The sequence below is a fragment of the Lepus europaeus genome, chromosome 1, assembly GCF_033115175.1.
Source record: "Lepus europaeus isolate LE1 chromosome 1, mLepTim1.pri, whole genome shotgun sequence".
In the NCBI taxonomy this organism is placed as follows: Eukaryota; Metazoa; Chordata; class Mammalia; order Lagomorpha; family Leporidae; genus Lepus; species Lepus europaeus.
Genome location: NC_084827.1, coordinates 53,030,025 through 53,046,168, shown reverse-complemented (window position 1 = coordinate 53,046,168; position 16,144 = coordinate 53,030,025). Strand labels below are relative to the sequence as shown.

The window sequence follows — 16,144 nt, the reverse complement described above, 5'->3', positions numbered from 1 at the left end:
TTTTCCAAAATTCTGATCATCTCTGTCTTTCTTCCTCTGCTCTGTTCCTGCTGTCCTGTAGTATTATTGACTAGCTTTATTAATACTTTTTAATATTAATATCTTGAGACTCCTTGCTCTCTACAGTGAAAGAAATACACAGGAAAGTGAGGGCTTTATTGAGGGGAGGAATTAGTCTAGAAGCACAAGCTGGGTCCATACCAGGCAGAGAGCAGCCTGGGAGCCAGGTGGAGCAAAGCATGTGGTTAGGAGCAGCCACAGGAGGCGAAGCGTGGGCAGGAAAGCAGAGGCAGAGAGGTGGCCAAAAGGCTGCACACCTGAAGGCACAGGACAACAAGGGAAGGGCTCCAGGCCTTTTATTCACTTCCAAAGGAGCATGGTTATGTAGTCTGATTGGCAGGTGGGTGTACAGGTGAGGTCAGGTAGGGGTGTGAGATCACGAAAGGGGGCAGGGTGAAGGCGTGGTCTCCAGCTCACAGATTTAATCAATTCATTCCTGTCTGCCTGCCTATATCATTAGGAAGTTCAGAATAATTTAGTTTCCCAAGGTCTCTACAGAAGAAGCTGAGATCACACACAGCAACTGACCTCGCAATGACTTCTTTAGTATTCAATGCCACTGGTGTCCTAAGATGATTCTACAGCGACAACAGAAGTATTAATGACATGGCCCTGGTTATTTCCTTTCCTAAAGATAAGAAATTTCACTTCCTTTTTTATATTCTCAGTACCTGCAGAACACCTGACACAAGGTGGGGATTGGCACAGTTCTAGTCTGACCTTGGTGCTGAGGCAAAGCATTAAGAGATCACGCAATTATTCTCTTTATCTTCGCTAGCATCCTTTCACTGCAGGTGGGCTTTGCTTCTTAATAAGAGAGAGAACTCAGGGCACTGAGTCTGTCAGAAATGTTAACGGAGTTGTTTCATGATATCATGTGTAAGAACTCTGATCTCACACCTCTCTGTGGGGAAGCAGCAGTTGCAAACACAATCACACTAAAAAGTTCATAAAACTTGTCAAGTAAATGTATCCCATTGTCCCCTAAATATTTTCGTTTGGAGATGTTGGACTCCTAAGCAGAGGCTCTGTCTTTCTTTGTATTTCAGTGGAGCCTCATAAGTGTCAGAGTATTCCTGTGAAATTGCTGGTGTTCAGTCGTTCACTCATTCAGGCTACCTGAGTGTCCACAGGGCCAGGCCCTCTACCTGGGCACCACAGATACATCATTAAAAAAAAACATCAAAAAAGAAAAATCCTGCCCCCACTGAACTTATATTCTTCTGATGTTCAAAATACTACTAAGGTATAAGCCAAAAATGTTTTTAAGCCTAGAGTTTCTATCGCAAATGGTGTCCAATATACAGTTTTTACTTCACAAAAGTATATCCAGTGTCTCAAGCAATGATTCCTAGCCTTCCAATTGCCTGACATTCCTTTTCTAATTTACATAAACTGTAGACCTCAACAGAAAATATAAGTAATGTACCTGTTCTCATACACATTAACATTATCCAGGCAGAGGCTTGGAGATCCCTGTTAATAAAGCACCTGACATGGGCTGGGCCTTTGGCCCAGTTAAGCCTCCAGTTGAGATACCACATCCAGTATCACACTTCCTGGGTTTGAAACTGGCTTCACTGCTGATTCTACCTTCCTGCTATTTTCCACCCTGGGAAGGAAGTAGCTGGTGAAGGTTCAAGTAGTTGGGTCACTTACACCCAAATGAGAGATGCTAATTAAGTTTCTAGCTCGTAGCTTCAGCCTGCCCCTGTTTTGGCTGTTCTGGGTACTTGAGGAATGAGCCAGTGGATGAGAGTATGCTCTCTCTCGCTCACTCTCTCTCTCTCTGTCTCTCTCCAAAATAAGATAAAGACATAAAAACTTTTTTTAAAAAAAAGACCTTTAAAAAGTACAGTTCCATGGGTCATCTGATAAATAAACAGCGTTTAATGGTGACTTAGATTTCATTTTTTTTAAGGTTGTAATGAACCTGAGGAACCTCTCAATGAGCTGTATAAAGGAAATTTGATTTTGGCTTATTTTCATTAAAAAATAGAACATTCTTTTGATATAATAAATGCATAGAAGATTTATTATTACTAACTGGTTTTACAGGGCTAGAATTACAGGAATTTTTACTATTCTATTCATTAAAGGCATTTCTGCCTTTTCAAGAAACTATATGCTTCAACCAAGAATACTTATAAAGAGCTTGAGTTTACTTTGTTTTCAACATTCCTTATCAAAGGGACATTGTTTTTAAAAAGTCAGTAATGGGGGCCCATGTTGTGGCATTGTGGGTTAAGCTGCCACCTGCAACACTGGTATACTGTATGGATGCCAGTTCATGTCCCTGCTGCTCCATTTGTGATCTAGCTCACTGCTAATGTGCTTGGGAAGGAGACCTGGATGAGGCTTCTGGCTTTTGTCTGGCCCAGCCCCTACTATTGTGACCATCTGGGGAGTGAACCAGTGGATTTGAAGATCTCTGTGTCTATGTGTGTCTGTGTGTATGTGACTCCGCAACCCTCCCCTCCACTTTATAATGTTGCCTTTCAAAAAAATAAAATAAAAATAAATATGTTCTGAAGAAGTCAGTAATTACCATCTACAGATCAAAGTGATTCCCGCCTCATGAAATGTCAAAGAAGGAATGTGTTTACAGTGATGAAATTATGTAAATTCTGAGACAAGTGCATGTAAGACGTTCTGCCTACATAAGGCCGTCTAATTTCACAATCCCCATTTCTGCTGACCTAGATCTTCCCGGTGCCTACTTTTGGTTACATCTCTGAGTAACTCGTTTTCCAGTGAAATTCTTCATGAATTCTCTGGAGAGATTCCCAAGCAAGTATTTTCCTAAATTGTTCAGTTATATAGTATACTTCTTTTTTTTAATTTTTAAAATTTATGTAAAGGGAACAGATTTTATATATACAATTTTAAGAGCATAATGATACTTCCCATCCTACCCTCCCTCTCTCCTTTGTTTCCATCTGCCCTCCTCCTCTTTTTTCTTTCAGTTTTCACAATGACATACTTTCAATTTACTGTATACTTGCAAGCTTAACCCTCTACTAAATAAAGAATTCAACAAGTAGTAAGTAGAAAAACCAATATTCTTCAAGAGTATAGATTAGGGCTATAAATAATAATTAAATCTCAAAATGTCAATTTTGCTCATACTTTTTTTATACTCTATGTATTACTACAAATCAGGGAAAACATGTGATATTTGTCTTTTGGGGACTGGCTTATTTCACTAAACATAGTCTTCAATTACATCCATTTTGTTGAAAAATATAGGATTTCTTTCTTTTATTTTATGGCTGAGTAGTATTTCATCATGTATATATACCACAATTTCTTTATCCAGTTATCAGTTGATGGACATCTGGGTTGATTACATATCTTAGCTATTGTGAGTTGAGCTGCTTTGAACATGGGGTACAGATAACTCTTTCATATGCTGATTTCATTTCCTTAGGGTAAAATCCTAGGAGTAGAATGGCTGGGTCTATTTTCAGATTTTTGAGGATTCTCCATACTGTCTTCCATAATGGTTGTACTAGTTAACATCCCCACCAACAGTACATTAGGTTATTTTTTTCTTCACATCCTTGTCAGCATTTGTTATTTTTTGATTTTTGAATGATAGCCATTCTAACTAGAGTGAGGTAAAATTTTATTGTGGTTTTTACTTGCATTTCCCTGATGGCTAGTGATCCTGAGCATTTTTTCATGTGTCTGTTGGCCATTTGTATTTCATCCTTCTAAAAATGCCTGTTCATATCCTTAGCCTACTTCTTCACTGGATTGTTTGTTTTGTTGCTGAGTTTCTTGAGTTCCTTATGTGTCCTGAGTATTAGTCCTTTATCAGATGTATACTTTGCAAATATTTTCTCCCATCTGTAGGTTGCTTCTTTACTTTGTTGAGTGTTTCCTTGATGTTTTCCCAGTTGTCTATTTTTGCCTTTGTTGCCTGTGTTTCTGGGGTCTTTTCCAAGAAGTCTTTGCCTATGCCAATGTCTTTCAGTGTTTCCTTTATGTACAGTGTGCTTCTTTCTAAGGATTGTACTTGAACTTTGGGGGTGTCTAGCACCTCAAGTCTTCTGAATCTAGAGTCCTCGCTTTTCTTTCTTAAATAAGTAGCCATTCAAAATCATTTCTTAGTTCACTAGTCAGTTATTTAGTCTGGTAATATCACTAGCTAGGTGAAACAGCAGGTGACCTGAACATCATTTATTTGTAATTTTAAATAATGTTGCATTTATATAATCATTGAGTTTTATCTTCCTTTTTTTTTTTTTTTTTTTTTTTTTTTTTTTTTTGACAGGCAGAGTGGATAGTGAGAGAGAGAGACAGAGAGAAAGGTCTTCCTTTTTGCTATTGGTTCACCCTCCAATGGCCGCTGCGGCCAGCTCATCGTGCTGATCCGAAGCCAGGAGCCAGGTGCTTCTCCTGCTCTCCCATGCAGGTGCAGGGCCCAAGCACTTGGGCCATCCTCCACTGCCTTCCTGGGCTATAGCAGAGAGCTGGCCTGGAAGAGGGTCAACCGGGATAGAATCCGGTGCCCCAACTGGGACTAGAACCCGGTGTGCCGGCGCCGCAAGGCGGAGGATTAGCCTGTTAAGCCACAGCGCTGGCCTGAGTTTTATCTTCCTAAAAAGGGTTTTATTTCTGTTATCTTTATTTTCTCTATAAAGAAAAAAATAGCATGTTGTAGTTTAATATCCTCCTGAGTAGTAAGGAATTGTCCTGAAATTCAGGATTTGGCTGTACTTTTAAATATTATCTCCTTTAACATCACTAAGTTGAAGCCAAATCCTTTGCTGGTCAAACAAAACCATCACATTATTTGGTTGTTTAGTCCCTCCACATTCATGTTATTTATGAAGTGAATCTGGGCTTGGACATTAATATTAAAAAAAAAAAATCTCAGAGTCTGTCTTGCCTTTAGGTAACATGCTTATACCAGCGTTATCATTTCTTTTTATCATTTCTCTTTAATCAAAAGAGTTCATGTTGTGGACTCAAGAGGCTTCCATAGCCTTGGTGGCTCATGACAAGAGCCTCGGGTGATCACTGATGTCATAAATAAGAGTGTCAATTGTTAAATCAACAACTGGAGTCACTGTGCACTTATTCCCTATGTAGGACCTCTGTCCTTAGTGAGTTGTAATATGCGAATTAATGGTAAAACTTGTCTTCAAACAGTACTTTATACTTTGTGTGTCTGTGTGGGTGCAAATTGTTGAAATCTTTACTTAGTATGGAGTTGGTCTTCTGTATATAAATATAATTAAAAATGAATCTTAATAAAGAATGGGATGGGAGGACAGGAGTAGGGGTAGGAGGGCAGGTATAGCGGGAAGAACTGCTATATTCCAAAAGCTGTACCTATGAAATTTATATTTATTAAATAAAAGCTTCCTAAAAAAAAAACTCGTGACCCTAATGTTGCTTTAGTTGTAAAACTAGAAAGCACGTTAATAGTCTGATTTAGGAAGAATTTCTTAAGGAGTTGCTTTCATTTATTGCCAAGGAAAAATTCTGTCATTGGTCAATCATGAAGTTGGGAAAGAAAAGGGAAAAGTTTGGCCCTAGAATACCAGACATTTGTTACTTGTTTACTGGCATATATATATATATATATATATATATATATGACTGTCATAAGTGAAAATCTACAACCCTGACTCATAGTTCTGGGCATTTAGATCCAAACATGGGGACTTTAACATGACCGGGTTTTAAACCTACAGGAAGCTGTTAAATCCATCTTGACCTGGAAACCAGAATTGCCAGGCTAGGGCCTGGACTTTCTATGCCTCCCCAAGAGAATGTTGTGCACAACCAGGTTGGGAGCCCTTGGGTGAGAAGGCCAATGGCACTCTTCGGTTTTCCACTGATTCCATTGATCTGACCTTACATATGGTAGCCCTTCATCCTATATCCACAGTGGCACCAAAGCCCATGGCCCAGCAGCCACCCTCCACTCAGCTCCCCCAGTAACTTGCCTGGCCTGAAGTAGCACCACTTTCCTGGGGACATTCCTGCGGTGGTTTATTGTGCTGTAAGAGCCTTTCCTTTTTGATTTGTTCTTTGATATTCATTCGAAGAAAGAACACAGTAAAAACTCTTCACCATGTTCAGGGAGAAAAAAGAACTTTTTCTTCAGTTCTTATAAGTTCTTAGAACAGACCCTTATAACAAAATACAAATTTATAAGAGAAAAACAAACAAGTTTATTAACATGTACATTTTGTGTGTACCTGGTAGTTACCAAGGAAATGAGAAGTGGATGGAATTACAACTTGTATAGCGTCCAACAAAGAACAGGATATTTTTAGAGAAGTAGTGAGTCAAAGGAAAAGGACTTGGGTTTATAGGGGCTGTAGCATGTGGAAGGAAAGTGAAAATGGCAGACCTAGTCTGGTTAGTAAAGACTGATAATGTAGATACCTCTGGTGCCACTTCATGTTGCAAAAGGGTCTGAAGTTGTCTTTGCTGACAAAGCTTTCTTCCTCTTGGTAGAAGTGGGGTTAGCAAACCTTTCCCATTTGTAGATTGGTATCTAACTTTTAGGCAAATTGAGGAAAGGCAGGGACATATCCTTTAGCTGCTTCTTCATAACTGCTTTTAAGAAGTGGCGTTTTCAGTTCTCCCACAACTTCTTGGAAGCATCTTAAGAAAATACAGGAGAAGCAAGGAATTAGAAGCTGTTCAGGTCACCTTGCATTTGCATTCAATTGTCTTTAAGATAGAGCTCTAGATGTTACCCCATTGAGCCATCCTCTTACCTCTTCTTATTCCCTGGTCTATCTTATTTCTCCCACATTTTCCTCCTTGCCTTCTGGTCTATCTGCCTTCATAAAGTAAAGTAAGTATTAATCATTATTCTCACACACAGCATAGTTCACTTAAAGACAGGTGACTTTTTCAAATGTGCTGCATGGAGAGGTGTTCTGTTTCAGATTTTTTTTTTTTTTTTGTAAAATTGATTTGTATGAGTATAAAACATCATGGCATTCAGTTTTTTTCCAATAACTTTACCAGAACATGAACATCTAAATGTTTTGCTCTCTTGTTACTGTTATTTTGGGAAACTATAAATCTATTTCAATGATTTAACTGTTCAAATGCCTTTAGAAGTACTCTTCATAATTTTTTATAGATCGGTCAACTTCCTAATCTTTCACAACACATGTTTTAATCCAAGATAATATGCAGACATATATTTTTTTAAAAAGTCATGTTTGTGTAACTTTAATGTATATCAAATCACTAGACCACTTTACTTCTTATGTGATGTAAGCAATCTAGTGAAAAACATGAATCCACACAGAGAAATACAAAAATCTTTATTTGAAATATAAAATATAAAAATCTTAGAGATGTAGGAATATATTTCATATAAAATATCAAAATCTTTGATGTTATCCATTCGTATATTCAGTTACATTTTTCTTTGAAGGCAATAGATTATAGTAGGAGCACCTTACTGGGAGAGCCACTTGATGTTATTACTCAGAAAGCTGGGAGAACCCTCCCAGATCTGGCCAAGGACCTCCACTCCCCATAGGCAGGCCTTTCTGAAGGATGGGTGACTGCTTTTGAGGGATTGAGGAGGACAGGTAGAGAAAAATCAAGACCATCCTGCTGAGAAATAGGAGAGATGCTATTAAAGTCTTCATATCCTTAATGTGCCTCCAATACTTATTTGTATAATTTGCCCCAATGGTAAGAACATTTGTAGGTTATTTCTACCAAACTATGCCATGGGAACCCACTCTTCATAATTGGAGATGTTTTGGAGTAATTGGAATGTCAGGAGCTTGGCGGAGTAAGTCATGCCAGGCATGAGCTCCTTCAACCCAGAGATGTTGTGTTTTGTTTATTTGTTTTTGTTTCATACTTTAAAAAAAATGTGTTTATTTATTTATTTGTTTGTTTCTTTATTTGAAAGGCAGAGTTAGAAAGAGAGAGAGAGAAATCTATCTGCTGGTTCACTCCCCAAATGGCCCCAACTGCTGGAGCTGGGCCGATTCAAAGCCAGGAGCCAGGAGCTTCTTCTAGGTCTCCCATGCAGGTGCAGAGGGCCAAGAACTTGGGCCATCTTCTACTGCTTTCCTAGGCAATTAGCAGGGAGTTGGATAGGAAGTGGAACAGCCAGGATGCGAACCAGCACCCATATTGGATGCGGGAGCCACCGGAAGTGGCTTTACCCACTATGCCACTGTGCCAGCACCTGTTTCATGCTTTCTTTAACATTTTTATAAATACTTTATTTGAGAGGCAGAGAGACACACAGAGAATCAGATAGACAGGGAGCTCCTATCACTGGCACGCTTCCCAGATGAGTCCCACTAACTGAGTCATCACTGCTGCCTCCCAGAATCCACATTAGCAGGGAACTAGAATCAGGAGCAAAGGACTAGAGCCCAGGTGCTCCAGTAGGAGTGTGGGCATCTTAATCCCTAGAACAAATATCCACCCTCTTCCCTTTATTTGACAGGCAGAGTTAGACAGTGAGAGAGAGAGACAGAGAGGAAGGTCTTCCTTCTGTTGGGTCACTCCCCAAATGGCCGCTAAGGCAGGCGCTGTGCCGATCTGGAGCCAGGAGCCAGGTGCTTCCTCCTGGTCTCCCATGCGGGTGCAGGGCCCAAGCACTTGGGCCATCCCCCACTGCCCTCCTGGGCCACAGTCCAGAGAGAGCTGGACTGGAAGAGGAGCAACTGGGACAGAATCCGGCGCCCATATGGGATGCCGGCACCATAGGCAGAAGATTAACCAAGTGAGCCACGGCGCCGGCCCCTAATTATAAAGGCAGAGAGAGAAACACACACAGACACACATTCACACACATATTTGCACAGTGCCCATCTGCAGGCTTACTCCCCAAATGTTCCAATGGCTATGACTTAGCCAGGCCAAAGCTGGGAGCGGGGAACTCCATCTGGGTCTTCCATATGCATTGCAGGGATGGGGCCGGGGGGAGAGAGCGGGGGGGGGGGGGGGAGAGGGGGAGGTGGGGGGAGAGCTGTCACCTTCTTCATCCTAGACTGCTTGTTCAAGAAGCTGAGATTGAAGCTGGATCCAGATATCCAGCCCAGGTACTCTAATACTGCACACAAGTACCTTTTTTTTTTTTTAAGATTTTTTTTTTTTTTTTTTTTTTTTTAATTTAAGAGGTAGAGTTACAGACAGAGGGAGAGACAGAGAGAAGGATCTTCCATCTACTGGTTCACTCTCCAAGTCGCCACAACAGCTAGAGCCATGCCAATCTGAAGCCAGGAGCGAGGAGCTTCTTCTGGGTCTCCCACATAGTATAGGGGCCCAAGGACATGGGCTGTCTTCCACTGCTTTCCCAATTCATAGCAGAGAGCTGGATCAGAAGAGGAGCATCCGGGACACAAACCGGTGCCCGTATGGAATGCCAGCACCACAGGTGGAGGCTTAGCCTACTATGCCACAACACCAGCCCGACACAAATCTTAACCGTGTCTTAGCCACTAGGGCAAACACATGCCCCACCTTGTGTATTTTTTAATAATGATTTTTAAATTTGCTTGAATATAACCTGAGATCCCTTGGTTCCTGTGACATAGTCTTGCTCTTCTTTGTCCGCTTCTGAGTGCTCTCTTCTTTCAAAGACAGCATAGAATTGTGATTACGAGCCAAGAATCTCTAGTCAAACTCTAGGTGTTAAAACCCTGGGTCCATCCTTTCCTGATCTTCCCTCATTCACCAGCTTGCTACTGTCCCCAAGCCCCAGCATTTGCATGTGTCAAGTGCAGGTGAGAATGTTTTCTGCTTCATTAAGTGCTTGTGAAAATGAGAAGATATGTACAAGGCATAATTCTCAGAATCTGGCCTATTTGCTGCCTGTTTGCCTCTATTATTGTCCCCCAGGGGCTGTGCTGGGGATGCTTGTTTACATTCTTATTTCATCATCTCGATTTTCTCAAATCCTTGTTAGAAGAAGATAGGCTATAAATAATGAATAATTGTGACTTATTGTCCTTTATTTTCAATAAGAAATTAGCCATTGTTGATTTATAATATCATGATTTATAATGGCTCACCCCGTTATACACAGGTGGGCACTAAATTTCTCCTGCGGTGAAATTTCCTCTGGAGAACATAGGAGTACATGAGGAGTCAAGCGATGGCTTTTCTCAGATGGTATTCATGTCCACTCTCATTTCTCTCTGTTTCTAGAAGCTTTCTGTTTGCTTATCCATTCTTTAAGAAGATGAAGGTAGGGGCTGACGCTGTGGCACAGTGGGTTAAAGCCCTGGCCTGCAGCACGAGCATTCCATATGGATGCTGGTTCGAATCCCGGCTACTCTACTTCCTATCCAGCTCTCTGCTAATGCACCTGGGAAAGCATCAGAGGATGGCCCAAGTGCTTGGGCCCCTGCACCCACATGGAGTTCACTGATGTGAGAGAACTGGAAGACGCTCCTGGCTCCTGCCTTCAGATCGGCTCAGCTCTGGCTGTTGTCGCCAATTGGGGAGTTAACCAGTGGATGGAAGACTTCTCTCTGTCTGTACCTCTCTCTGTAACTCTTTCAAATAAATAAAATAAAGCTTAAAAATTTAAAAAGAATGGCCGGCGCCGTGGCTTAACAGGCTAATCCTCCACCTTGCGGTGCTGGCACACCGGGTTCTAGTCCCGGTTGGGGCACCGGATTCTATCCCGGTTGCCCCTCTTCCAGGCCAGCTCTCTGCTATAGCCCGGGAAGGCAGTGGAGGATGGCCCAAGTGCTTGGGCCCTGCACCCGCATGGGAGACCAGGAGAAGCACCTGGCTCCTGGCTTCAGATCAGCACGAAGTGCTGGCCGCAGCGGCCATTGGAGGGTGAACCAACGGCAAAAAGGAAGACCTTTCTCTCTGTCTCTCTCTCTCTCACTATCCACTCTGCCTGTCAAAAAAAAAAAAAAAAATTAAAAAAGAAGAGGAAGGTAACAGAAAATGGAATTACAAATAAGATTAAATTTTCTTATAAGGAAGATTATTTTGATGCAAAATGTTTAAATCCATGCAGATTTAAACATAGTGCATATTTCCTGTGAGCTTTTTTAAAAAAGAGAGAGAGATGTATTTATTTACTTGAAAGATTGAGTGAGAGAGAGAGAGAGGGTTAGACAGAGAGAGAGATCTTCCATCTGCTGGCCCATTCTGCAGATGCTGCAACAACCATGGCTGGGCCAGGCCAGAGCCAGGAGGTAAGCATCTCTAACTGAGTTTCCCTCATGGGTGGCAGGGGACCAAGCACATGAGCCATCATCTGCTGCTTACCAGGCACATTAGCAGGGATCCGGATCCAAAACGAAGTAGCTGGGGCTTGAACAGGCACTCTTGATTTGATGCCGGCACCGCATGCAGCAGCCTAATCCACAGTGCAGTAATAACCACACCTCTGAGAACTTGTTAAGATCTTCAGGTAGGCAAGCATTTTCAAATTTTTGCACTGAAATACTTGTATTTTTTAATGATCTTATTTAATTTGAGAGGTAGAGTTACAGACAGAAAGAGGGAGAGACTGAGAGGAAGGTTCACTCCCCAGATGGCTGCAATGGCTGGAACTGAGCTGATCCAAAGCCAGGAGCCAGGAGCTTCTTCCAGGTCTCCCACATGGGTGCAGGGACCCAAGCACTTGGGCCATCTTCCACTGTTTTCCCAGGCCTTAGCAGAGAACTGAATCAGAAGAGGAGCAGCTGGGACATGAACCAGCGCCCATATGGGATGCTGCAGGTGAAAGCTTAGCCCACTATGCCACAGCACCAGCCCCTGAAATATTTTTTGAAAAATTCCTTTCTCTCTGAACTGTTTGAAGTAGCTTTTCATTCTTTCACTGTATATTTTTCCAGGTTTGATATAATATAGATATAAAATATACATGAGGGCAGGGTTAAATGTCATGATCTAGAATCTGGAAGTGAAAGTAATCTTCTTGTGTGAGGCACCACTGATTAAAAGCTCTGTTTGGAGAGAGTTGTGTATTTCCCTACCATAAAGTAAAGGACTTTAGGGGAGAAGGAAGGGAATTGAAATCTTATTAGGCATGTTGTTATATTGTATCCAAAATGAGTATGTTTAAATGCTCTTATCAGATATCAATTTTACCAAATCATTAGCCAGAGGTTGCAGATATAAAGGCTAATAATCATAGACCTGTGTTCTGGTTTCTAGGAAAGAAACATAGACCTCTTCTGATTAGGAAAAAAGCATAAATGATGTCATGAAGGTATGCCTATTCTTGTATAAAGCTTACAAGGCCTAGTTTTGCTTCCTGATCAGACTTAGAATACAGTTGCTAAAGAACAGACTTACAGTAGACTCACGGTAGAGTACCAGTGTTTGTGTACGTGTGGTCACAAAAGGTCACAGGAGACATTTATGGGATTTTCAGATGTGCTGGACTGAAGTATAATTGTCGTGTTCCTTTTTTCTCCTGGCTATGAAGGCATATGTTCTGACATCACCAAATATGTGAGGGTGTGTGTGGGTAATTTTAATACAAAACCTCTGAAATGTGTGGGTGTAGGTCTTTTTTTTCCTCCAGAACCATTTGCTGATTAAGTAGTAACAATGTGCCACTAACTGAGGTTTTCTTTTTCTTTTTTCTTTGCCTTTTTGAAAGAAATCTGTGTTTAAAAACTTGCACGTGACTTACTTCTCTATAGTACATCTATCTTCATTTTATTTTTATCTCCCCCTCATGGCATGCTTAAATTCAGGAATATGTCATCAGCTTAGTGTGTATTGATATCCCTTCTGAAGTGGAATATGATCCAGTATAATATTTGCATTTTCAGGATTCTGTCCAGACCAGTGAAATTAAAATAGTGACACAAAAGATACCTCTTTCTGAAATAGAATACTTCAGGAAACATTGTGTTATCAGAATATTGGTGAAGCTTCTGGTATAAAATAATATTTTATATCTTTTTTAAGTTGGAATTTTAATATCTAAAATACTCAGCTGTATTGTATATTAATCTTAGTGGTATTCATCACCTGAGACTGAACTGTCAGAAGGTAATATTCTAGTTTGTCTCAAATGTTTGAGGAGGCGTGAAGAGGTACCTCAAGCTTGAAAACGTCTCAAAACCCATAGAGCAGAGTGATTGTCCATGATACAAGTGGAGAGCCTTCACTTTGCTTATGTTGTCTTCTGTGATAAAATTAATAAATATATGTGATTAAGTGGCTGATGACTAAATAGAGAACTATAGCAGTGTTGACCATGTGAAGCTCAGTTCTTAATTTTTTTTTAGTATTTTGCATTTGTGAATTAAAATAATTTATTATCCAAAATCATTTTTTTCTGGGTATGTTTACCAAGCAACAATTTCAAAACAAGGACCACTTTGAAAAGTGATAAATCAAGATTCACACGTCTTTTACTCCTGTTTTCTTGGAAAGGGCCAAGTGAAAGTTACCCTGAACTCCTGGACAAGGCTTGACTAAGTCCTGTGGATGTCCCAGGCACATGAATGCCTTCTATCTCAGTCTTCTAGAAATATGTGCTCAATATTTCTTTAGACTAGAGAAAGGATTTACCTTGTGGCATTTGAATGAAGTGCAAGGATTTTGAATTAGTACATGGAATAGAATGCCTACTGAGCCTTATGTCAGCTCTGTAACCTTGACCAAAACCATCTACTAGTTCTCAGTTTTCCTATTGATAAAACAGGCATCACAATAGACCCTACTTCCCAAACCGTAGTGTGTGTAAAATTAGTTAATCCATGTAAAGTCCTTAGCATAGTGCCTGTGAAGTGGTGAATTCGTAGGGAAAAAAAGAGTATTACATAATTATTTGATTATCTGAAGTGTAATTCCTTTAACCCAATGTGAATTTTTGTACTTTTCTTTTGATCATATTTTAAGTTTGAAAGAATAGTGACTATGCTTCTATTATGAAGAGAGCTTGCAGTCCTATTCTTTGAATTACATAGTAAGTGACAATTGGATAAAATTAATGGAACTGTATTTTCGGTTGTATCAGCCATTCCCAGCCTCCACTTCAGAATCCTATCATGTGGGAGCTTTAGATTCAGTTGAGGATCTTTGCAGCACTTATTCTCTTCCTTCATGCCTGCTCAGCCCCCCTGCCCTTGGAAGAAAAGCATAAGTAATAGGAGAGGAAATGACCCCACAGAAATATGTATTGGTTGCCCTTTCTTATATGAGAGGTCAGACACAATATAAGAATAAGACACAATATAAGAAAAAGACGAGGTAAGCCAGGCAATTGAATCTGTTAAATGTATCTACTGAGATTTAGATCACAAAAGAGAATATGAGTTCTGAAATAGTTATAAATTCAAATCCATAGGCTTCCTTAGAAATGTGTTTCTCATTTTTCCCCTTGTAGATATCTGGGCAACAGAGCCGTGTTTAAGGTTTAAGGTGAGGATCTAGTGACAGGCAACACAGGGCTTTGTAGACTCCGAGCCTTTTACGAATGCCCTGCACTCCATTTCCCTGTTTGTTCCATAGGCTGCCTACCCTGACCACAGTCACACCGTGTGATAACTTCACGTTCTGTTGATATTTGTTGTGTGCTCTCTGCCTGAGGCAGTCAGCCATTTGATTTTATCACAGGCACCAGGATATTGAATTTCAGGTCAGTTTTGAAGCCCAGCTGACAGATAAAGTTTTCTTCGGTTGATTGTCGTTTTATTTTTTGAACATAAATAGGTAGTGTCATACATTATTTTGTTTCTTAGTGGTGTCCACAGGCATTTGTTGCCTTGAATTAATAAGTGATCAGCAGGATCATTGTGGTTACATAAATCTGGGTGGCACTATATTTTCAAATGCAAGTTCAGTGGGGAGTTTGAGATCTGTTTCAGTTGGGAGTTTGAGATCTGTTTCTCTGTAGATCAAAGAAAATTCAATCTCATTTCTTGGATCCTGTATTTATGTTTTGAGTTTTAGACTTATAAGACCATAAAATATGAAGCCTTCTATCGGATGGTTAGCACTCGGAATAATGTCCTTAATGTTAATATAGGACAAAAAAGAATTTGGTAGGTACATACAAAAAAATACATTAGTTTGTTTTTTTCCCTTCTTTTACTGCATTTGTTTCCAGCTTTTGAAACAATAGCCATAATATTACTGATATGGAAACTTAATCTATTCTTTAAAAGTTAATTTTGGTTTGCATATGTGTTTTTTGGTTATGCAGTTGCTGCTTTGCCATTTTTATCAGAAATGAAGCAAATATTTAGTGTCTTAGGAAACGAAATTATATAAGCAATTTTGATGTTAAATGTTGAGCTTAACTCCTAAGATGAAGAGCATTCAGAAAGGGGATATGTACTTAGATAATTTTCAAAATGTTAAACTTTTCTTCTCTTGCAGTGAGAGGTTTTTCTTGAGGCTGAATAGGAATGGGCTTCCGAAAGCCCCAGATAAGCCAGAACGACACTGCTCTCTCTTTGTGGTGAGTGGGTCTTGTTTCATCCATTAGGTGGGATCTTCCAATTGTGCTTCCTATTACTTAGGCGAAATAAATTACTATGATAGAACATAGTAGTTTGCTTAAACTTTATAAATTCCAGAATTCTGTAAACCATCATTCCCATCTACTTTACTTCCTTTAGTGTATTATTAGCCTGCTCAATACTGCTGTTAGTGTGTTGTTGACTCAGTTATAGTATGACCAGCATTATAGTGATCATGCTTAGCCTGGCAATTGGCATTTAGTGTATGCTTAATAAATGTTTAAAGAATGAATGAGAGATTAAATCAATAGTCTTTCTCTTAAAGTATTATTTGATATCAGTAGACCTAAAGTTGATTACAGAGGTCTTTTTAAAACAGAAATTGTGTGCTTCTTCTAAAAATATTCCATCAAGAAGGCCTATGTTCATCTCTGTCTTTATTCTATTATGTGTGAGAATAATCAGCTATGTCCCTTAAGTACTGCTGCATAGATTATGAATTCTAAAATAACTAGACTTTTTTTTGTTTTTTTCATAGGATTTGGGTAGCAGTGAGCTAAGAAAGGACATTTTTATCACAGTGCACATTATCAGGATTGGTAAGTACAGCATTTGTCTGTATGACAGGGCCAAGTTATGAGAAGAAGAAATTCTGAGAACAGGCTCTATGT

General features: G+C 40.0%; 1 protein-coding gene across 3 annotated transcripts in view; it reads left to right on the top strand.

The window, feature by feature from the left end:
• DOCK4 (dedicator of cytokinesis 4) overlaps window positions 1-16,144 on the top strand; it is a 530,859-nt gene that overhangs the window by 273,131 nt on the left and 241,584 nt on the right. For all 3 annotated transcript variants that reach the window (XM_062177670.1, XM_062177599.1, XM_062177537.1), the window contains exons 9-10: window positions 15,391-15,472; window positions 16,012-16,072. In XM_062177670.1, coding sequence (XP_062033654.1) covers window positions 15,391-15,472; window positions 16,012-16,072 — 143 coding nt within the window. The remainder of the gene's footprint in view (window positions 1-15,390; window positions 15,473-16,011; window positions 16,073-16,144) is intronic.